At 39.7% G+C, this 25449-nt stretch overlaps 1 protein-coding gene across 1 annotated transcript; it reads right to left on the reverse strand.

The window, feature by feature from the left end:
- Positions 1-656: 656 nt before the first annotated feature.
- Positions 657-12284, reverse strand: GHITM (growth hormone inducible transmembrane protein). The gene is made up of 9 exons (XM_059821165.1): positions 12224-12284; positions 10608-10767; positions 8857-8956; positions 7462-7573; positions 5998-6139; positions 4742-4850; positions 3452-3640; positions 2708-2879; positions 657-1908 (listed from the first exon to the last, which is right to left on the reverse strand). The coding sequence occupies exons 2-9, from the start codon at positions 10734-10736 to the stop codon at positions 1821-1823; spliced, it is 1041 nt and encodes a 346-aa protein (XP_059677148.1). The 5' UTR covers positions 10737-10767; positions 12224-12284; the 3' UTR covers positions 657-1820.
- Positions 12285-25449: the final 13165 nt, after the last annotated feature.

A 25449-nucleotide genomic window follows, 5' to 3' on the forward strand; every position in this document is an offset into this window, starting at 1 on the left:
TGTCCTCAGACTCTAGACAAAAGGAGTTTTGCCAGAGTTTTATTACAGGCACAAGTACTAGAATTTTGTTGTAAGAAAGCTCCCTGTAGCTTTCACAATTTGAGGACAAGCACACTGCTGTATTCAGCTACAGCAACAGTATGTAGAAATTGAGCATATGAAGTTGCTTAAAAAGATAAAACCCTCTACACAGGCTACTTACACTTGACATGATCCAGAGATTTCTTCCAAGTACCAGATTTTTCCTTCAGCTGTTAACAGCACCAGGAACTAGATCGTGCCGTATAATCTTTGGGCACAAAGGAGTTGCAACAAGGTTCTTCAAAATCCACTGTTTCTTCCCTATGATTGAAGGGACTAAGAATACTACAGTATACGACAGACATAAAAGCAGCACTGGCTGTAGTCAGTAACCAACAGGTTACACTAACAGAATCACCTGAAGCAAGTGTAGACCAGCATCTTCCATCTGGGAAACATCCCAAAGATGCTAGCCAGTGAAACTGGAAATCATCTTTGTGGATTTTTTTTGTAGAGGAATATGCACTCCCTTACAAAGGAAATAGTAGCAAAAAAAATATTTATAGTACTCTTCACCAAGTTATTAGCACAGGGATACCAAAACATTTCTATTAACACAGGGAAAATGTGAGTAGTCAACTTGTCAGGCTAGAATTTTATTGTTCCATAAGTCAGTACATAAACATAGCATATTTACCAGAAATTGAAAGTCTGAGTTGTTGACATTAGCTCAAAACTTCCTTGTGCCCAAGAACTCACCTTTTATTCCAACATACAGCAATAGAGTTTGGTAAGCATAAATTTCTTAATGTTAAATCAATTTCACTGATGGGGAACATTTCTCTTAGACCAAGCTAAACATACCAATTTAGAGAAGAGTTAGAAACCGACTAAAGCATACAACAGTATGGTAAATTTATGATACTTGGATTAACAGCAGGCCATCCTCAATTCCCTCTTTCTGTGCCAATTGTACAAGCTTGTAAGACATGAGCTCTAGGAGCTCTTCTGAAGGACAGGGCTTCATCTGCAATACTGAAATTTAGTCACTGGAAGAAAGACACACCTCTATTGCTATTCAACACTTTGATAAATTCAGTATCAAAACAACCTAGCTATTACATCCAGTCAACGTTAAATCAAGGAGTTCTCATGTGTACTCCAGAAAGAGACTGAAGTTCATACGGGACAAATGCTACATAGTTTCCTCATCTTGTCTCCTTTATACTTTTTGGTCACCTCACCCATCAAATCCAATGCATTTCTGACAATTGCTTAAACCTTTCTGAAATTTCTGCCCACACAGAAGTCATTACTGCATTTAGTGCCATACCCAATTTGTTCAGTTCTTCTTCGTGTGTCACTAAAATATAATTTATGCAATCTTAACTGAAAACTAATGCATCTCAACAGCATTTCATGAAGTAGCTTGTGTCCCTATCTGCATGTAAGATACCAGTTTAGAAATTACTTCCTTTACCATGCAGTAACAGTAAAAGAAACTAAAGAGTTGAACTGCTGTCAAATCCATTAAAAAGCAGATAGACTATTTTACTCATATATTAAAAATAATTTACTTTCCCAAAATAATGTACAATTAGAAGCAGTTCACACTATTTTAAACACAGAGATGGAAAGTGTTCGAAGAAAAACTATTAAGTCTGAATCACATTGCACTGAAACAATATACTGAAATGCTTTAAACTTCTGACTTGCAGCAAAACTGCTTATAAACATGAATTTTTATTTAGTATGTGCATTTGGTAGGCTGTCAGACAGCTGCAAAAAGGAGTCTCAGTTTACTTTCTCCTGCCACCTCCACCACCTGCAAGCATGGTCGCCACACGAATGAAGATGTTCAGCGTATCTGTGTAGATACCCATGCAGCTAGGAAACAGGAAATCAAAGTTAATATTGTTGAACAGAAATAGTATTATCTGGTGTGTCACACCATTATACTTAATTTTTAAAAGCCTTCATGAAGCATGTGTAACAAAACCCAACTATGATCACCCTCAGTGCTTGGTATGTCAAAAAACCCTGTATTTTTGCTCTACCACCTCTGCTGGCAGGAACTATTTACACAAGTCTTAACAGACAGTATACTGTTCTCATACGGTAGCCCTCAGCTTTTATACTGTACTTTTATCTGTTTAGCTCCAAGAATTTTGAAGAAGGTCAGTATTATTTTATTCTAAGAAACCAGAATCAAGGAGGTAAACAGTTCACCTAAGATCAGACAGACATTTACAAGTTACTTGTTAGTCAGACTTGACCTTTACCAAGAGTCAATTACTCCTTCTTTCCCTACCTATCACACTGTTGAAGCTTTTTTGTTTAGTGACAAAGACTAGTGAGAGTTAACGTTTTTTGTCTCAGCTGATACTGACAGCTATTTTCAAAAAGCAGCTGTAAATTCTCCCAGCAATGCTTTAGAAAACAAAAATACTTTTTAGAAAGTACTGCTGGAAGCATGTGACACCACACATTCAATCCCATTTCAGGCAGATGGTTTCAGTTTTAACTCCACCAGCTATTTTCGCATTGTATTTTTAAACCCTGTGATTCTTCACATTTTACAGCAATGCACTTTTGAACAGTAAACAAAAGCTCTGGATGTTTTTAAAGCTTCAAGCAAATTCTTACACTGACATTGAAATCCGCTGTCTTAACACAGAATACTTACGCATTGATTGGATCATATTTTGTTACTCCGTAATACGGAATAGTTTCTGCACGCTTGATAACATGCTGCGTATCGTAGAGCAGGAACATGCCAAAGAGTACCAATCCACCATAAACAGCTACTGAATACAAGCCAGCACCAAAAGCAGAAGTAGGAGGCAAGAACATGGATCCTGGAGAGGAACATACAATAGTGTTAAAGAAAGCTACTATGTGTATCTGCTACTCTGAGTTGGGTCAAACTTCAGTTACTGTGGCATACGTTTTTAAATGAGTATTAAATTCTCAATTTGTGGTGCATTTTTGATACCAAGAGCTTTAATACTCGAGCTGAAGATGTCACATTTACCACCTGATCCAGTAATTCTGAACACCCTAGGGAATCATGCTCTTCATGTGAAAGTACTTCTGTCCCTAGGACTACAACAATACCTAGAAACACATACGGGAGAAGAACAAGTGGATCAAGAACCAAGATCACATTTACTGTGTTCCCTAGTCACTGGCAGTAACTAAAAATACAAGCTGCCACTATCAGCCATTTGTCAGACTAACACTTACCAGAACTGTAACTTCATGTTTGCTCTCAATAACAAATTTAATATTTTCTGCTGTGCTAGAGTTGCAATGGCTATTTAAGGCAAATCTTAACTGACCAGACCAATCAGCAATTAAACATGAGCTGCATCTTAGCAGCTTAAGTTTATAACCTACTTTATCTAATGGTATTAAAATAGTATTTTACCAATTGAAGAGGCAAGAACGAAGCCTAAGCCTATTCCAAGTGGTCCTCCCATGTTCAGAAATTTTTCACTCGGAGCACACATGGCCACAGTTGAGAGCCCTCCAACGATTCCAGCAGTGTACCAGGCAGCTCTGATCAGCAAAGGACCACCCAAGAAGGCTAGAGGAGCCACCACTGCACCCATGACACCTAGCCAAAGGAAAACAAAACACCACCCATAAGATTTAGAACAGTTCTGGTAAAAACACCACCTCCCAAAACAATTTTATTTTTTTCCAGTCAGATAACATGGCTCAAACTAATTTACTTACATGACAAAATACCAATGCACTTGATTGTGCACCTATCTAGAAGAGAGCACAATAAATTGACAACCTTAAATTCCGTGACCTACTTTTATCTAGCTCTGGAGAGTACTTCAAGGATCTGGTCTTTGGAAGAAAGACTAACAAAAGTCAACATATTGATCTGTTCAAAACAGAGCTGGTAAGAGATACTTAGCATGGACTAATCAACTACGTAATAGCCATAGGAGCACTCAACACTGAAAAGCAGGACAGATTTCTGCTACAATAAATAGTTAGACAAGTCAGTCAGACTTTTTCCTAGAGTCTCGTATGAAACCTCTATCTAGTCCATTAATACCACATTAGGTTGTTTAACTTGCTAACAACCACTAAAATAAACACAATTTCTTCTTGGTGGAAACGTTAGCTCTTGAGAGGCAAATATGATTGCAGTGCCTAACGTGTCTTTCCTGAACCATAAGTTATTTCTGGCAAAACACTTTTGGAAAATGATAGGCATTGTTATTTGAAGTAGGTATCATTAGGGAGAAACTGATCTGTAGTGACAGCTTACGTACCTGATGGGAACAAGTAGCTAAGAAGCTGCAGTTTAATACTAAAATCTCATTTTTGTAGGCAAGTTTTCAAATACTTTCCTATCCTGTACAGCTGAATAGTAGGCAATAGTGCTTACAGAAGCTATAGTACCAGAAAACAGTCGCGAAACCAAAGCAGCTACGAAACCAATTAGTTCTATCCAATGTGGCATACACATATCCCAAGTTGAACTTGAGCATAACTTTTAGAAGATTATGAAAAATATTAGAGCTAAGGACACTTAAGAAATCTTTCCGACATTCAGGAGTTCTCACTGGTCTCTGAAAAATCTAACTCTCCTACAGCAGTATATAAGAAATTACCTTAAAGTCAAAGTTTTCTTAAAGTAAGAATCTGGTCATGCTGAAGCACAGACATCTCTACAATGAACACTAAAATCACATACCTGAATGCATCATCCAAGCCAAATGTTTAGCTGCTGGACTATTTTCATAGGATATGGACCTGACCAACATTCCAGCACCAATCATAGCTGCAAAAGTTGCACCTATTGCCTGTAAAAACAGCATTACAGAGCTCAAGTTAGCATTAGAACATACTGTCTTTGTTCTAACCTCCTAGTCTAAAAGTCAGTAGTGTAATTCTGAAAAGAGCAACCTGTCTCCGTTCTAACCTCCTAGTCTAAAAGTCAATAGCATAATTCTGAAAAGAGCAACCTAATTCTTAACTGGAGCGTTTGTCAATTTTACTCCTGTACGGTTACAGTAAAATCTTTCCAGATCCTAGCTTACAGTAATTCCCATTTTACTTTTACTCAGTCTTCTACGAAACCAAGTTTAGCGGTAAGATGGCAACAATCTCTTAGTTGTGTAAGATAAGAGAAGGAAAACATACGGTCTCGCCCCTTAGTCTAATCCTCATTAAGGTACCTTAAATGTTAGCCTTACTTTTTTCTTGTACGTTTCTCCACCCAAAGCCAATACTCAGTTCACATACTTTTACTACCAATGATTTTTAAACCTCATTGCCTCCTCTTACTGATGATTCCAAGCAGAAATCATCCAGCAGCTAGTAAACAACTGGTCAGAAATGTTCAACTTTTGTTTATCACTAAGGATGCATTACTAAATTAATCTCCATAAAATTATGTAGGTGTTGGCATTTAACTATTATCGTTCCACTCAACACACTAAAGATGTAGTAAGCAGACACATTTTGTTAGCAGTTTGCCTGGATGATTTGCCTACCAGTATCATTTCAGCCTTGGGAAACAGGAGACAGCTTTCAAAGAGCTATACAGAAGAGCGCAGGGAGGAGTAAAAATGCATAGGGACCTCAGTTTCCATTTTTAGAAAGCGACAGAAATACTGTCATTAGCCTCAGATGGCTATTTATAACAGGTTCTTACTTGCATATAGCTAGTAAGGGTAACATAGCATTTTTTTTCCTCATGTAGTTTGTCTTTGACAGCTATCAAAGAAGTATAAAAAGCGCATGTCAGCATGTAATTAGAATCACCAAATCTTAAAATCACAAAATATCATTAGGATACTTTAGCAGTCTTTATGGATAAGGACACTAGTGTAAATGAAGTTTTGCCTTACTTTTCACTAAGTAATTTACATTTCACAATTTTATATCACCCATCACATTTGGAGTCTTTTCTCAATAAATGTTTTTATTTCTACAACATAAGCTTACCAGCCAGGAGCCTTTTGTCATAAGGCTCATGAGTGCCGGAGATCTGCTTACTGCTACAGCAGACAGTGCCGTCAAACCAATGCTTCCCGCAAAGTACATGTAAGTAGAGTGAATTCTGTCTTTCACATACTGTGGCCAAATACTGAAAAATAAGCAGTCATACATAGCTGTGCAATTACCAGTATCAGAATGAAGACCAACTAAAAACACAATCAAGCTGTTAAATATATTCATAGCTATGGATATGAAGGTGGTTTCATAATAACGGTGTGGTCTAGCAACTTCTGCCATGAGTTTACTTTACCACAGGGGACTGAACTTTTAAATCTTACTGGTCTAATGTAATGTAACTCTCTAGAAACTGCAGATTACAAATAATGCGAATTATAGATCATTTCTAAGAAGCAAGCATATATGGGAAGCAGAATGCTTTTTAACCTTGACAAAATTGAGAATGGTGTATATGTAACAAACTGGTTTAAGAAAAAATATCTACAGAATGTGTACTGGGCACTAAGTAGCCTGCTGAGCAGCTCCCATATTGCTGAGTCACAGTACACATGATTATCTGACATCACAAGACACGGATATCATTTTGAGAGCTCCAACAACAGCAACAGACCTAGATGTGAATAAGAGTTTCTGCAGTATGATTTGGTCATCATACAGACAGGAAGCTTTCCCTGCTAACACCAAACTTAAACATAGTGCACACATTTTCTCCTATTTTACTCTTTTGACACATTACTTCAAGGCTTGTGGAGAAAAAAATTACAGATAGCTGTATCAATAAAAAGCTTCTCATAGATATAACCAGCAAGCATTCAATATGAATGTGGATGGTCACTTCCAAATATAAATGCAATAAATGCAGAATAAGCAAAGCAAAACGTCTCCAGCACTCATTTCTCTCAAGCCCACACTTATCACTAACCACTTTTTAAGTCTAAGTAACTATATGGCTTTGCCATCACAGTTAAGTTTTCGTTGGCCAAAAAGCAATACACCGAAGTTTTAAGCAAAACATATTTATTTGAGCAGGGCTTATGCCACGATAAGCACTGTGTTCAAATCAGACTCTTTCCAACATGCTGTGTTAAAGTTTAATGAACAGTCTCACAGGAACACCAGGCAAAGTGGTCTTAACAATGTTTTACAGAAGACTACCCTTCATAAATTAGCTGTGGTACACCTCCTAGGACATATTTATATACTCTTCACAGATGAACTTCAAATTTAGCAAAACAAAGTCAATATCCATTTAAGCTTGGGTAATTTAAATTTTGCTCAGTTACATGCTTTAAAATCCTGCACGGACAGAAGCAAGGGCTTTCTGTTTAGAGCTTAAAAAAATGTAAGCTGTGTGTACACTGGGTGATATCAGCTAAAAAAGAAACAGACATAAAGAGGAAGCAGATTCACTTAACATACTCTTTACTTGAAACAGTAAGCCATCTTACTTACACAGCTCTTTCAATAGCTCCAATCTCGCTGGACATGCCCATTCCATAGTAACAGAGGGCCCCCAGGCCAACAGCAGCCCCTCCAGCAACAATAAATTTCCCCAGGCGATCAGCTGTATAAAGAAAAAAAAAATAAAAATCCATGCTCTCATGAATGCTTTTTCTTGGATAGTTAATAACATCCTCACACAAGTTGTGTTGTATCTGCAATAGCTGATCCATGTTAGGCTTCTTTCTTAAAGCTCCACTTAACTTCAAGTCACTGCATTACCAGTTCTCAATGAGCTACTTGTGAAAAACTCTAGATTTAGCCTACCAACACAATACAGCTTCAGAAGACAGAGTAAGAAATAAGAGACCAGATAGTAACATGCCACGTTTACTGACCTTCATTACAGTGACTGGAATTCCAACACAAAATCAGTTAAAAGGTTCGCCAACAGAAGAGTTCACCTGTCAGCTGATGTAATATACCATTTCACTATCCAACTTGCTATATGAGAAGAAAAACTAGACATTACATCCTTTCCTCTCATTCATCTGCCCTTAATGCTTGCTCCTTCAAGAGCTCACTGGTAGCAATTAGATCCAAATCAGTTTAAAAAGGGATTTCCAAAGCTCACGGGCTTTGGATTTACTATCGGTTTCTACTGTCTGATTTTTAAACATACTGCCTGTGTGCCACATATCAGACTAGTGCTACAAATATGAATATCAATCAGAAAATATTGTTATAGCTGAAGTAAGAGCTGAGATGAGACCAAACACCTTCAGCCGTATAGCTTTAAGACTACACTTTTCCCTGATGTATTATAGCCAAGACACTATCTAGCCAACCTACATATTCCATTTGTCAATTTAATGCTATTATAGGACGCTTACACATCCGTTCTACTGAACACTGCTATCTAAAAAATTCCTTTGTAATCTGCTGAAATTACAATCCACGCTAGATGTGCTAGGTGAGCACAGTAAGCCAATACCTTACGTAAACCTAGCACCAGAAACTTTTGCAAACTGTACACACTGTAGAAAAATCCTTCCTTTAAACTGCATACAAAGTAGATACAGCAAAGCAAGTGTTAGCATACTGTTTAATATCTGCAACCAAGCGTCCATTAAGAGACCACCATTTTTCACTTAATTGTTCTCAACAGCAGCTTGAGGTAGAGACAACAAGAATTTCTCTATGCTATGACATATTTGCAGCTTTAAACTCTACAAGGAAAGACAAGCAGAGAAACTGTCTCCAGTCATTTGAGGGAGATCACTAAGCAAACTTACATATAAAACAGTATTTTCAGTCTCTTTAATGGTTTGAAGGAAACAGATTCCTTCGAGGAAGTTTTAAGTTAAGCTTCAAAGTTTCTCCATATTTAAAGCAGAGCTATTCTACCTTTAAGTGCTGTTTCTGCAGATGGCTCAAATACTGCTTCTTTAATTTCCTGGCCAATTTTTCCACGCCTTACACCCGTTCTTACTCTGGTGGCATAACACTGTTGGATTCAAAAATAACATAAGAAAGAGTCAATGAAATAAAATAGAAGACAGTTCTTATCAATTTACTTACTACACTTAAAATTACTACAGACTCTTATTTATCTGTGCTTACCTCCCAAAGACATAAAGTAACTGTGCTCAGTGAAAACAACTGGACATTAAAGTTTAGGAAGCTTTGTGAATAATATTCACACATTCTAGAAGTACAGAATCAATGCAGTGAATTTCAGAAACTGAAGTTTTCAGTTTATCTTTCCTCTACTATAGTCCCGCTGTAGAGCTTTTTTTTTTAAAAACAAAAGTAAGAACATACTCTCTATTTTTTATTTTGTAAAAAAAAATTTGTTTTCTATGTAAAAACACTCTTTACATAAACACTTATGTAAAAAAAATATTATTGCACAATATTTATAGTTTACAAACACTAAGTTTGGAATAGCAGCACAAATTTTTGGCTTTCAACTAGCCTTGATTTAGAGAACAAACCTTGAACGAAGAGCTATAAACTTAAGATTATTAAGGCTGACAAGCTCCAAATAAATATAGCGTGCTGCTCAGAGTCTTGGTAAGCTGCAAGAGCAACACAGAATAAACTCGTATTTAAGTTGAGAAACAACTTTTGAAGTTTCCTTACCATTTTTTTCCAGAAATTTCTAAATTATTATACAGGCACCTGAGCAACCAAGGGCTCACTCAAAGCTGTGAGTTTGTCTCAACACTAAAACCTAAAATCTACAAGCATTGCTATCATCAGCCATTAGAGCAGTAACATTCACTAAGTTTACCACAGCACTTCAGTTTTGTTGTGTTTTTTGTTGTGTCTAAGAAAATCTAGCCTAACAGCGTAATTACATAGCAATTACTACAGAAATAGAACCACCACAAAAAAAAGCCAAACAAAAACCAGAACCACCCATACCACAACAAGAAGACATGCACATACAAAAAACCCCCCTGAACACACCTACAAACTTAGGATGCTTAAAACAGTTTTTTATGCTTAAGAGGAAAACACAAAGCAGATGAAGAATTTGCCATTGGCACTTTCACCAAGATAATGACAAAAGAGCAATGCCTCCTAACAGCTGTGAATTACATAGGTAGAAAGCAAAAATAAAACATCTCCTCTCAATGAAGAATAAAAAGACAGCATCTTAGAATAACGACAGTTCAGTTTTTAAAATTGCTGGTAAGACCCATGATAGTCCTGCCATAGTTCAGAAATTGCTCTAACCTGGGCTACAGCTTTAAACATGTATTGGGACTAAAATCTTCGAAAAGAATATTTTTACTTATACTATTATATTAAGACTTTTGCTCGGAAACAGGGAGCTAGGAAGAGGTCAGACAAGAATCTCTGCTCCTTCCACCTTACATAGTAAGGTTTGTCCATCACTAACTACCTCCTTTGAATTTTTTTTTCCAGTAATTTCAATAGGGAAATAGTAATTGAACAGAAAATATTATTTCAATTACTCTTAAACCCCCTATTTTTTGAGTTACAAGTCTTCCTTCAGTAAATTAGAGCAAGTACCTCAAACAAGCAGAAGGCTCGTGATTGTTCAAAACAGGTGCTCCATACAAAGCAATTCTTTTGGCAAAACACTCAACCCTTTAAAAGAACCATCAGAAAGAGAATTACCTTACCTGGTTAGGCTGCCACAGCCTGTATGCTTTTATACCAGAGCTCCTCAAAGCTGGGGAAGCCTGAGTAATGGCGGGGCGGATAGTCTGGCATGGTAACGCCCTCAGGCATACTAGCCTTGCAGCCAGCATGGTTGCTTAGATTGTTTAATACACTGTGTTCCTGCAAGTACACGAAAAAAAATGATTTAATATTTTGTTACGTGACTTTCAGACAACAAGATATACTTAGTACTTACTCTCAACTACATTACAGCCTATAATAGACATGGTGTTATCACTACGATACTGTACTAAGAACCAAAACCTTCTTAAACATGCAGTTTAACTGTTCTATCTGTATATGTTTCTCATTTCCATCAGAGACTTATCTCTCGCAACTCACCTGAAAACAGGAAGACATACCGCTTTCGTACATATAAATTACATCAAGACCCTTTATGTACTTATGTTTCATTGTTACTTGTGTTACTTTGGCGACTAACTTTCACTTTGAGACATAACACTGCATGACTACTCTGCCCGCCATATAGATGTTCAAAAAGATGCTCCAAGTTTACATAAACTTCAGCTAAGTATAAATCCAAATAAGTAAACAGCATAACATATGTGGTGGAAGAAGTTTTAGAAAGGTTTTAAGCCATCCTTTGAAAAATTAATTAGCTTTATGGACACTGCATTCAGTCAAGGTCACAGCCTGGAACACAAGTTCAGGTCATCTTGCGCAGTTTTGACCAGAGAACAATGACACCACTCATAGGCAAATCGACAGCACAAGCACACACCAGCCTGTGTATTCGATAGGTAACATTAAAACTACTAGCTTACTTCCACAAATAATATATATGTTACACATAAAAAACCCCCAAGTCCTTGTAGTTACATATACTTCAATTATGACTACAGACACGCTCTGATATCACAAGACACCCCAACTACCAATACTGTTTTTCAAATAACTGTTCATAGCTTACATGTACAGTGTCCAACTTAATTAAAGAGCTTTCTAAAGAAAGGTAATTTTAAACATGCACAAGAAATGAGCACCTACAGCACTGGGCAGCTAGCATTAACCACAAAGAAGTCAAAGCAAGAAAATAATCCTGCTGCTAGAAAAAGTCACTTTGCTTTGAAGCTCAGTTACGAACTCCTGCTTTTGTAAGCGGAAGTACTTTCAGAGACACATCCGGTTTCCGCCACTAAACCCCACTTTTGCACTGGGATGATACAGTTTACAGGAACTTGCAACGACAACTCTGCAATTTTGATTTTTTTGAAACTAATATTTGAAGCAAGACAACTTCAAGCATTAGACGAAGAATGGACAGCAAAGTGTTAAAAAGAACAAAAAACACTATCAACACTCCAGCTCGTTCACTGGCAAACAGAGCAGCAAGGCAACGCCGTGAAGTCACTACTGCACCAAAGCGTGAGGAAACCCATTCCAGCCCAGGCAGGACGGCGGCCAGCGCCCACCTCAGGCCTGGGCCGGGCCGCGGGCCCTCACTCACTTTCCGCCTGGGCCTGGCCCCTGTTCCTGTTCCCGCCCCCCGCCGGTGCACCCCAAGGTGGCACCCGCAGCCCCGTCCCGCAGCCGCCCCACGCCAGTTCCCGCGCACCTGCGTGGCCGCTGCTTGCCCTCTCGGTCCGACCGACCCCGCTCCAGCACCGCACGCGCAAATCCGGAACGACGCCTCAGGAGGAGAAGTGACGTCAGGCTGCTGCGCGCTCCCAGTGACTGGCTCGCTAGCCCCACGTGACCCCAGAGCATGCAAGCGCCATTGGCTCGAGCAGGCCGGGTGAGGTGACGCTCTAGTCTCTGGGACAGGCGCGGAAGCCATCTTTGATAAGGGCAGGGAAGCTTCTGGAAGCCACCTCAAGCCGGGCTCTGCCTTATGCAACTCTGCATGCCGCAGACCGTAAATCAGGCGCTGCGCGCGGTGCAGCTGCCGCTCCCACCGGGAGGCGGAGGAGCGCCGCCGCCCTCGCCACAGGGCGAACTGCGCTGACCAGCAGCCATTTCACCCGCCGCCGCGGAGGCCCCGCGGCGCCATTTCGAGCGGGGGCGCCGGCGCGGCCGGACACACTGCGCCGCCCGCGCCCCTCCGGCAGGGCAGGGCAGGGCAGGGCAGGGCAGGGCAGGGCAGGGCAGGGCGAGGCCGCCCCAGCGGGGCGAGCTGCAGTTGGCAGCGGGCCGGCCTGGCCTCTGCAGATAACGGTCTCGAAGTCCCAGCTCCCCTGGAGATTTTAACTGCAGCGCCCTCGGTGCACACGCAGAGAGAGATGTTCGGCTCGAGGGTGGCCTCTGAGGGTCAGGGAGGGCTGCCTCACCTGCCCGGAGGCGGCGTGGCCGGCCGGGGCCGCGGGGCCTGCGTCCCTCCCGGCCTGCGAGGCAGCTGCTCCGGCTTGCCAGCAGGTGGCACGAGCTGTGTGAAAATAGCGAGCGAGGCCTCCAAAGTTAACTTCACTTCCAAGGAGTATAATAGTCCATCTTGTTCTCTGCGCTTTCCCCCTCCATTTTGCCAGCCGCTCTGTTTGCTGACGCAGAGTTTAAAATGGCAGGGAGGAGAGGTTGGGAAGTGAGTGTGCCCCAGTAGGCTGCAGCGGCCACAGTGACTTGACTGTGGCGGTGCACCAGCAGTGGCCGAAGGTGTGCCAGACTGCTGCTGGTGTCTGTAGCCTGTGTCTCCATGCCTTGGCCATGCTCGTGGCCTTTTTGTCACCTTTGCCACTTGCTGCATGTGAATTTAAGTCTTCCCGTTCTCAGGGTATCAGAAGCTCAAAACCTTTCAATTTCCTTCTCTTTATGGCAGAGCAGTCTAGTCTGAACTGGGAGGTAAATCTCCCACTTTGTTAACATACCCTTGGACTTACACCCCTCTTCCATATGGATATATTACCTGCTTTAAGACAGGTACCTGTATGCCAGATAAGCACAAAATACAGTGTTGTGTACATAAATTACATAAATGGATGCTTCCAGCCCTAATCCTAGCTTTGCCCTGGGCAGAGCCTTGTAAAGGCATTCCAGCCCTTCCAGGGGCTAAACGTTCCCCTTTTGGCTAAACTAATCCTCTGTCGGCAGCTTCTTTCCAGCCTCAGTGCAACTGGAGCGCTGAGCTTTTTTCCAAGCTTAACTCTAACCCTAAACTGAGCCCTAGGAAAGACACAGCAGCACTTCCCCGAACTATCAGCTCCTCAAGGGGATATTCTTTTTGCAGCCCTTAGTTTCCTTTGGCAGCTCAACTCCAACTCGAACTCCATCTTTTCCTTTCCATGAGCCCTAACCCTAAGCCTCAGTTGAGCCAAAGTCTCATGACGTGACTCAGTCCAGAACCTTAATATTACCAGGAGAAGAATTCTTTTGGCAGCCCTGTTTCTCCTTTGCCAGCCCTTTTCCAGCCCCATCCCAGCTGCATTTCAGGCTTTCTTGTTCTCTCAATGCTACTGCTAATCCTAAACCTAGTTTAAGCTATGAGCCAGGCACTGTTGAGAAACACAGTATTCTTCAGAGAACTCTTTTGGCAGCCCTATGTTGGCTTTGGCAGTCCCGTTCCAGCCCCACTGTAGCTACAGCTCTGTAGTTTCTTTCAACCTTAACGCTACATATGGACATGGTTCTTCACAGCCAAGTAAAACAGACTGTGAGAGCCTTGAGCAGGATCAAAGACAAATACAACAACAAAAAAGGTGTTGAATATAGAATTAAGTACAGAAATAGAATGAGAGTTACGGATACACTTTTGAGGATTGTGAGATTAGCCTTTCTATACCCTAGAGCCTCCTTGTTGAAACTATAAGAAAGGAAATGTAGTGAACTGCTAGTTCTCAAAATACAAGTCAGATAAGAGAGATCAGATGTGGGAGAGGTCTAAAAGTGCACCAGCGCATAGGATCTTGAAGAAGAATTTGAATGAAAAGAATGAAGCAGAAGAACGCACGACAGAAGGGTGGAAATTCTACCAGAGGGGGCCAAATCTAATGGGATTCAAGATCTGATTCTTACTTACTCTGATGCTTGTTTGCTTTCCTCAGGAGTAATTGAAAATCCAGAGCTTTGAAGTCTATTGCCCCAAGGTCTCCTACAACAAAGGAAAAAAATGCCAGTTTCAGGTCACAAATATGTTATTTATTTAGAGACTTTTAGTGTTTATTTCAGAGTTTGTAACACTCCATAATTGTTAGGTACTAAAGGATTCATTATAATAATTAATATTTAAATTTATAATTCAGTTATTAATAGTCATAATTTATGCAAGGAATCAAACTTACCTCTTTTACTACAGCACGTAATCATGTAAAAAAATCTCTTGGGACTTTCAAATAAGATCCTCAATCCAGCTCTGTCCCAAATTGTTTTTTAAATAGATAGTTTTGCCAGAAGCAACCCCAATCCACACAGGCCCCACACTGCAGCAAATTCGGTTGTTGAGGCTTTTTCACAGAAACTTGCCTGCTAGCAGATACTCCTTTTCTACTAGATGGTCAACGCATGTAAACATTCTAGCTAGTGAAATTGGTGCATGAGTGGGAAACAGTGGCCTCTTACGGAAACAAGTCCCAAACCATCTAAGAGTTTTTGAGTTAAACCCAGCAAGTTGGATCCTATCTGCTGGCGCCACTGTAACATGATAATTTCTCTCAGACAGGAAGGCAATAGCTTCAGTCACTGCCACCTGGTATTACTGCAGAGCTTCAAAGCAGCTGGCTGTGCTTTTGCAGTAGTTCAAGCTCATGCTGACAAAAGCATGGATAACAGCATGACAGTGAGGCTTGTTGGTGAGATAGTAGCCAAATGCACACATAAAAATTTGCTTTTTAACTTTGATGCACTGTTCCTTCATGGGATTGTGTTCAGATGCACTGGATCTGCGTCCAGTGCTGTTTAGCATCTTTGTTAATGACCTGGATGATGGGACAGAATGTACCCTCAGGTTTGCAGATGATACAGAACTGGGAGGGGTGGATGATACACCAGATGGTTGTGCTGCCATCCAGGGGGATGTCGATTGGCCGGAGAATTGGGTGAACAGCAATGTCATGCAATTCAACAAAAGGGAGTGCAAAGCCCTGCACCTGGGAAGGAACAACCCCATCCACCAGCACAGGCTGGGGTGCCCGGCTGGAAAGTAGATGAGCACAAGAGGCCCTTGAGGTCCTGGTGGACACCAAGTTGAACAGGAACTCCAGTGTGCCCTTGTGGCAAAGGCGGCCAGCAGGATCATGGGCTGTGTTGGGCAGAGCATTGCCAGTAAGTCAAGGGAGGTGATCCTTTCCCTCTGCTCAGCACTGGTGAGGCCACACCTGGTGTACTGTGTCCAGTGCTGGGCTCCACAGTATAAGAAAGATACGGTCATTACACCTGATGGCAGGGAGTAAAGGAGAAGAAGCCAGACTTTTTGTGCTTTCCAGCGACAAGACAAGAGGCAATGGACACAAACTGAAATACAAGACGTTTTGTTTCAACATAAGAATTTTTTTAATTGTTGGGGTTTTTTTTTTTTTTACTATAGGGGTGATTGAACAGTGGAACAGGTTGCTCAGAGCATTGTGGAGTCTCCATCCATGGAGATTTTCAAAAGCTGACTGGACACAGTCCTGAACAACCTGCTTGTGCAGGGGGGTTGGCCTAGATATTCTCCAGCGGTCCCTGCCAACCTCAGCTATTCTATGAGTCTGTGAAGTATTAACATAACAATGATTCCTGAAGGATCTGAAACACTTTTGGTTTTTCAGGACTGATATGCACCAGTAAGAGGTGACTGGAAAACAGTGAACATTTTCTCCACGTTGTATGTAAAGAAACGGTATTTCCAAAGAAACAAAAATACCAAAAAAGAAAAACCACGAAGAAGATACTGTTTTTTGAAAATAGGTGAACAGTTCCTCAGAAATGAAAAGTATAAACAGGAAAACTTGTACTGACATAAAAATTTCCTACAATTTTAATTTCAATAGGCCATGTTTTCACATACAACATGTTTTGCATTTGCTGGAAATCTTATAGTTCTCTAAGCAGGGTCAAGTACAGTTTGATATTAAAGGGTTAGCGTCTAATTAGAAATTTTGGAAGATCAGAAAACACCATTGTGAAGGGACTTGAGTATCCCGAAGGGATGTGTAAAGTTGGCAGGGCAGGCAGCAGGGCAGGCTCGAAGCCCTGCCTCTCTGCCAGGCAGGAGCCAGGTGAGGGAGCAACCCTTTGCTTGCTTCCCAGCCTTACTAGTTCCCAGGAGTGAAATTTCCCATAAACAGCTGCTACCAGGGCATAAGGGATGGTGGTCTCTGGCTGTCGTGCCCAAGGGTGAAAGCTGATCTGACGGCCTGACTCCCAAAGAGACTAGTCCGAGCTCCCCTCCTCAAGACTTGTATGAGAAACATCATATATTTTCAAACAATAAAGTCAGTCTGTTCTTACAGATAAATGGATTTTGTTGTCTTACCATGAAAGCGAGGATTGCAAGCAACACAGTCCTCTTCCAGGAGATACCACGTGACATATTTTCAGCTGTGCGCTCTGCCTTGCCAGCCACCTGGAATGGGACAGTAAAAAACTTATGTTTAGTCCAGTGCAATCCTGGAAAGCCGCGTAAATCACAACAAGCCCATTATTGTGTTAATAAATAGGGTCAATGTCAATCTGCAGCTCTAGCATCCTCCTGGAGAAAAAGACATCTCTGTCAGTTGTTCACATGGCTGTGTTCATCAGCAGAAAATATATAAATCTATGGTTAGCACATTTTCTCCTTAGGGTAAACGTTGCCGTTGAAGTTTTTCAAATTAGAGCTGAAGAAAAATATTTTGAAGATTTTCTGGCTGTGCTGACTCTAGCACTCCAGATATCTCTCCCAGCAGATTACATGGGACTTTTGGACTTAATCTGTTCCTGCTATTCATATGAGAAACGCATAGTCATTAAGCATCATGTTCTTATTTTAGATTAGATATCATAAAACAGTGCAGGGCAGAGGGAATTTGGGGAGACAGTATTGATATCTTTCTCAAAACCTGGCAAGAAAAAAAATGCCATTAAACAGAATATTACTTTACCATGGAAGAATGAAGCATTTGGATATAGCTCCTTCCATGCAGGAATCTGAGCAGTAAGAACAGGCTGGGATTTGCCAAAAGTGAAGTAGTGTCAATATTTTCTACAGGTGTGAGAATTTTTGGCATCTTGGTTTATTCAGCCAGATCTCAAAACATTTCAAACAGACAGTTGCTTCGTTACAGTGCTACTGAACTGTGCTGACACCGAGATTAGTGTCTTCACTCATTTCTGTTACAAAGTTTGCACCTCCTTAGTTTTAAAAAGCATTGTACTGAAATTTGGACTGCAGCTTGTATGTTTTGTGGACTTGCATGTATATTTACATTAAGCAAAAGTAACTTAAATGTACTAATATTGTATCTGGAGTTGGAGAAAAACTTTGTGTGTCATTGTGAAGAAATTCCCTACACACTGTCATAACAAGCATCAGCTATAAGGTATTTCACATGTTTTATCTATCTTACTAAAATAAAATTAATGCATTGTGGCAGGCACTGCTGGTGTAAAGTAATGTCTTCTGGGTTTTCTTATGAGATGGCTGGATTTTTATGTGTGTAAAAAATTGTATTTTGAGCACACCAGAAATAGTCAGCCTTCTATAGTTACTGTAAACATTTTAAAAATGAATTTATATATGCGTTTGTGTAAAAAAATAATTTAAGAATAGAAAACAAACAATATCTGTTTGCAACCTCTGAAACAGCCTGAAAAACAAACCAATACATCTCGAAGAATAAAAATAGCAGCTTTGTTTTAAATGTGTATTTTCATACCGCTAGAGGTGTTCTGCCTATCGTCAATACTTTTTGTGAAAAACAATGCTATCTATGAGGACGCATACAAGTTTGCTTTGCAAGTACTCTGCAAACTTCAACTTTACTAAGGAAAAAGTCCTTCAGGTATTTTGGAATTTATGGAAACATGCATATCATAGAGTAGCTTTATAGGAGGAACAGGTTCTGTTGGGTGTGGTTTGTTTTTTTTTTTCCAGTCAATACAATGTTTTCCTTCTTGGGCATGCTAAAGAAAGGAGCGTTGTAAGGGGAAAAAAAATCTAAATGGCCAGATCTTCTACTAAGAAATTCCTGCATCCATTTTTTGATCATTCATTTTTAAGCCCTATTTTGTAGAAATGACTTTGTTTTTATATTATCTGAGAGGAAACGTCACCCAGGTTGTATTCAACACTTTTTGTAGGCTGGATTCCCTATGGCCAAATCAATAATCCTGATGAACTCCTGTCTGTATCTGCGCCTGTTTCCTTAGGGTAGAGGCACAGCTACCTTTGCTACAGCCTTCTTAGCAGTAGTCCCTTGTTCGACCTAGCACAGCCGTTTCCTCCTACTTACTCTGGGTCTTTCCCTGGTCACTGTAAGTGCCCAGGCCTTTTCTCGCCACTTCTGACGATCCCCCAGGCTTCACCTTGGTCACAATTCTAACACCCTTCAGTCTGCTTTCAAGCCTGCTATGTTTTATCATTGCTTTCTCCCTGACCTTCATTGGTCCCTTACCCCCTTCTGTTCCCTCTCCCATACCAGCTGCAAAATGTAATCAACTCCTGGTTAAAGGCAGTTGCAGTCCCTCCCTTTATTTTCTTAACAGTAAGTCCGCTTACTTTTTGCAGACGTTAAACAGGGATTTTGGTACTAAAGAGCATTTTCTTTCAAAACATACTGTGGGGTTCATTCTGACCTAGACAGTCTGTAGCTATTTAAACAGATCTTTTTGCCTTGCCAAATGTTAACGCTAAACTTTATCAACTACTAAACTAAACTTCAAAAATTGGAAGTTTTAAATCAAGTCTTATATTTTCCATTAATAATGTATTTTACATCTCATTTGGAAAATGAGGGCTAGAGTATTCATTTCTATTCCCAAATTTAATCAAGGTTAAAATACAGGAAGGTATATAAACTTGAATGTCAAATTCCCAGTTCAGGAAACCGCTTAAGCTTGTGAGTAACTATGATACTACTTGGACCAGCACTCTAATGTATTTAACTTAAAGCACATGCTCAGACCTGTTGTTTTAGTTACTCAGGAGTAGTGCTGTGCTTACTCAAGTGCTCAGAGAGAAATGAAGATGAGTGCTTTGGTGAACAAGGACCTGACATTGAATGGTTATAAATTAATACATAAGATAGAACATTTTGTTCACTGAAGATTCTATTTGAATAAATTGTACATAAAAGGACATTTCTTTTTCTTGATCCATGTTTTAGAGTCTATAGCATGAATTATTTATTTACATCAGATGATTAAAAAAACCTAAAACAGTTTTAAAAAGTATTTTTCAATGAAAGTGTGAAATCTACATTTAGAGCGTGAGACCTCTCAACCTCCAAGAAATTGCTATTCATTTTGTTTAAATACAGCAAATACTCATTTTCCTAAATGCCTGTGAACTCCATACTGCAGCAAAAAATGACCCGGGGCTTTTTCTAAAATTGCTGTTTGTGCTTTCTAATTACTTGTAAAATGCAGGGCACTGGTATTCTGCAACTTCTTGAAAAAAAAACCTCTTTGAAATTCAGTAAGCTTTGATTTAAAGTGATTGGTTTCTACCTGGATGGAGTGAAATTTTCTTCTTGGGAAGTTTATTAGTACATTAAAAGATGCAAATTAATTCATAATTCTTTCAGCTCATTCTCTTGGGAACAATTACACAAGGAAATTATTAATGTACAAGAAAACAACAGTTAAAAATCTCAAAGGGCAACAGGGGTGTGGAATATATGAAATCATTTAGACCTAGCTAATAGCAGAACTCGGTTATAATAATAACAGTTCATAAACCAATTTTAATTTTTCTTTATTTGTAAACTGATAGCAGCCACATGGTGCACACAAGGAATCAAAGACCCAGGCAAAATGAGTTTACAGTCAAAGGCCCTGTTTCTCAATGAAGTGCTGTGGAAACACAGTGTGAAGAGTTGAACACATGCTACCAGGGCTTCTAGGATCACAGCCAAATGTAAGGCTTCAATCAGTTCACCGGTTTTAGTGTCTCTGATGTATACCATTCCATGATGACTGCATACAAGACTATCATTTCAATGTGAGCCTCTGCACTCTGATAAATAAGCCCAATATTTTCATCTGGATAATGAAAACTCCTCAGGATCCAGTTAATATTTGATGAAAAAACAACAAACAGCTTTGCTTTTTAAGCTTCTTTGATGCACTTATTTTTTCTCCTTTTAGTTAAGGTGTTAAACAACTCAGCCACTTTCCTTTCCATTTTTCTTTTCATAATTTATCCGGCATGCTTTTAATGTTACATATCTGATGAAAATTTCAGATACTTTTACAGTCAGAGTCATAACACAGGCTATCACCAGGATACCTGTAATTACTCTCGGCTATCTGCTTCCAGCACTCCCTGACATCTGGCTATCAATGAAAAGATTGAGAGGGGAACGTGTTCGCAAAGTATTGTAAACCAAGCATCACTACTGAGGGAAGTTTGCCCATAACATGGGCATTATCCTGTCTGAAAGAACGTGCCCTGTTTTAACTTTAAGCACAGCCACATAAACATAATACACATTGGTCAAGCCTCTGCGGACCAATACCTGTTTCACTGAGCTCTCCATACTGAAAGTCTGATCATAGCTTAATACACTGGGGTAAGACAATAAACAGGGACATCACCTGAACTGAGAACAAGATTAGGTTGTGGATGTGCGGGAATAAAATAACTTATATTAGACTTGCTCACATATGCCTTTCTCTACAGACTCTAAGGAGTACTGTTTACAAATGAAAAACGTTTAAATTTGAAAAAATAAGATGCACTACAAGTATTTCTCTCAGTTTTCAGACTATTGCAAGAACTAAATTAATAAAAATCTAAATAACATGGATTGACAAAAATAAATCCTCAAGAAGAAGAGTGGGCACAGTGAAACTGTTGTACATACACATCACCCAGACAGAAATCCAGGTTTTAAATACAGCGATATTTATTTATTTTCTAGTGATAGTAGGCCACTTCCAAAATTCCCTCCCTCAAAAAAATTTGCAAATTCCAAATTAGAGACATTGTTTTGATCATGTGTATAAAGGAAAAGAGAAGTTTCTACATGTTAAAAAATAGTACTGTTGAAAATATTGGTCAAATTCCTGTTGTGTCCTGCTCCTGCAGTTGCCTGACTGGATGAATGTATTTCCTTTTGACAAGCTAAACCAGGCAGTTTGCTTCCAGAGGAGTAATTCTGCCTCACAGTTTGGTTAAGGCTACTGAGAGAAATCAAGGATTATTACCTATCTAATGCCATCAGTCTGTATATTTAAAAGAACATAGAGACTTACTGGAAAAAAAAAAAAGTAGACACTTCATGCATAATTAATTTAACATCCCTATGCAACTCAAATTCCACTAGCCTCTTTTAGCTAGTTTGTTTTCTGCTGATTTCTGCTACAGACCAAAATCCCCACGAACTGGGAAGGAAATTGATGCCAAGGAATCAGAAGGACATTTCTGAGTGAGAATAGTGACAAGGGGTCATTATGGTTAAACAGTTTTCAAATGCAAATTTAACTGTACAAAAATGCAAGCACAAGTTCTTTTTGCTGAGGGAAGGAGAGTAAGTTATTTTTCATGTCATGTTTACTTTTACCCTTAAAAACAACCCCAAAACCAACAATATAGAAAACTTCAGAGGAAGGATAGGCTCTATGAAGAGGTCTGTGATACGCTGCAGACAATAGGAGGGTAAGGCCAGACCAAGCTTTTTATAACCAAAATTTTCATTCTGCAAGACTTTGCTTCAGACTGTTAAGTGTGAAACAAGCTGATGGCACCAGTTTGATTCTGAAGGGTCATGTGCCTACATGAGAAAGCTCTTATTTAACTTAACTTGAGATAGCATTTCTCTAACTTTAAGGACAAAATGGACGGAGATGTTCCATGTCACCATTGAAGTGATTTCTTAGAAGGCAAGCACCAGGGTTCAACAGCTGAGATCCCTCAGCTGTTGCCTCTGTGATGTATCTTTTCGGCAGCAAACCAACAGTGTCAGCCTAGCATCAATGTAAGTGCCAGATCCATTTTTTTTTCCTTTGAAGTGCACAATCTTACAGGATCAGGGTAAAGCCCTGGAGAAAACAATGTTCAAGTTAAATATCATCATTGTTCTCAAGAAGTTACTTTAGTAGTTATTCTAATTAATCACGGTCATTCCCCATCTATATAGACAGCAGACAGAGAAAAGAAGTGTCACATAAGGACAGTCTTCCAGGAGTTTTTCCCCTTTAGACACAAGCATAGGGGCCTGGGTTAACATAAGAACTGAGCAGGCTACAGATAAAAAAGGTGAGAGCTCCTCTAAATATCAGGCTCTGGGCTGGGTTACTGTATTTCTGGGATTTGGCCCTTGGCAGTATAGTCATTCAGAAGCCAGCTGCTGATTACCACCAAAGCAAAATTTATGATACAAATGCATGAAACTATGAGACACTGAAGGAAATCACTTTGAAAACACAGCGATGCCTCACTGATCCAGCAAATTCACTTAGGCCACTCAAGTGTTCCCATCCCTGTTATCAAAGCATTGCTCATCTACCAGAGGTGGCCGGGTGAGACATACCTCAGGGGGTGCAGTTTCCTTCCCAGTAACCAGAAAGCAAATGAACTGACATTTTGAATCTCAGCATGAAAAATAATCTTCTTTTCTTTGAAATGGATATTGTTTCACCTGTGATCATAAATGAGAATGAGCAGTGAGAAAGTACCATAAAAGCATCTTGGTTTAGTTTTAAAGATATTTATAGGAAGTCTCACTTGCTGCTAAATGATGGAAAACAGTTATAATCTGTTACAGTTAATTTTCTACTACATAAGTAAAAATGTGGTAAGAGCAGCACACTTGTTAAATTAAAGCTCACTTAATGATTACACAGCACTTGGGAATAACATCCAGTTAAAGAGTAAGCAGTAAATGGATGTTTTCTTTAGAATTATTCATTTTGGGAGAATAAGACAACAGAAACCCTTTACGTTTTTTGCTGGTTATAAAAAGAAACAAAATATCAGAAAGTAGACTAGGAGGGATTTCTTCTTGTGCTGAATATTAGAGTACTTACTACAGCTGATGAAACTTCCATGAGAAGGCTACTGGCCCTAATTCTCCACCCCATTACAGCAGGTCGAGCTGAAGTCAGTACTGTTATCTTGCTGTATCACTCTTAACAACAGACTGAAAAAAATCAGATAAAATACTGGTCTGGATACTACCTAGTATCTAGCCTCTGTTATTGTTTTCTCGTCACCACAGTATCTGAAAATGTGATGTATTAAATCAATAATAAATAGCAAAATCCCAAGCCTCAGATAAAAGCTAGTGTTTTCTTCTTTATGGGGGTGAGAATTTTAGCTGAATCAGGGTTACTTTTTGGGTAGGGAGTAACCTTGGTAATGCTGGGGTGGTGATGAGAATGGTGAGGATAAGTAAATAGTAAAGAGATGGTACTGTAACACCCTTTCTAATGGAAGGGTGTTGTCCAAGGGTTAGGCTTTGGCATGTTTCGTCAAGAAGCTGGGATGCGATCTGTACTTTTGCGAAAGAACTTGATTTTTTTATTTAAAAAAAAAATCTTAAAATGTGAAAAATCCTCTACAGCAATCCCAATACACCAATTTTAGATCATTTTTTGTCACCATCTTTTCATATAGGAGCTTTATAAAAGCATTGCTTCAGTAGTTCAGGGGCCATGTTGCGGCCACCCCACATACCAGCGCGAGTGGATGGCAGTGGTTCAAAGCTCCGTCCCCTCTGGATGTCGTTGATAGAACCTGCTGTACGACAGCTTTGCCCTAAAATGAGGACAAGGATCATTTGGGACTAGCAATCCTTCATGTGCTAATGCAGGATGAAAAAGTCTAGTAGCTGTGGAGCTTACCGCATTCTCTACAGGCATGGCAGAATAGCTCCATAGTAGAAGCACCAGGGAGGACTGGGATGGGTCCTCACTGTGGATGACAAGCCAGCTAAGTTATCCCAACTCAGAGTTATGAACCAATACTTTATTTTTGTCTTTGACTGTCAGAAAACCCCTCCCTGCACATCCAAGCTCCAAACAGAGCAATGACAACATGCAAAATGGATCTTGACTCACTTTGCACATGCATGTCTCCAGTACTGATGGTGATGCTATAGCATCAGATAATTATTTTTCTTTTTATACACATGCTGTAATTGCATGATATTGGTGATGGAGAGTTACAAATGTAGATGCATTCATTCATTGGTTAATGATGCTTGCACATAATTGGTGACATAGGGGATCTTAATGAAGACTACATGCAGTATGCTGTTTGTCTAATAAGAAAGTACATATTTTTGTGATTTGCAGTATGATCACTAAGAAGGCTGGAATAAGTGAAATTACTATATGATTAAGAAAAAGGCATTCTAGCATTTTCTACTTATTAATAAAGGAAGACTGTATGTAGAGCAAGACTGATTAAAAGTTTATGTTTCTTTTCATGGAGATACCATAGCTAAGAACGCCAAAAAGTACTCAGCACTGATCAAAATGAGAGCTACTAAAAATCAAGAAATCATTGTCTTGCAGAGAGAAAAACCCTTCATCCATGATAAATCATAAATATTGAAAACTTGCACTGGTTGCTCAAAGAAGAGTTCTTAATGGTGTCTGCTTATGCAGGACCCATGCAAATCTTGGGTGCAAAGAAATGCTTGTAGTTGCAGAATTTTCTCCTCAGACATTGTAGGTATATGCTGGCTGTATTTGATATATTCTGACGTTCTTTCAACTCGCTGTAGACTT

The sequence above is a fragment of the Gavia stellata genome, chromosome 9 (genome assembly GCF_030936135.1).
Source record: "Gavia stellata isolate bGavSte3 chromosome 9, bGavSte3.hap2, whole genome shotgun sequence".
Taxonomy (NCBI): Eukaryota; Metazoa; Chordata; class Aves; order Gaviiformes; family Gaviidae; genus Gavia; species Gavia stellata.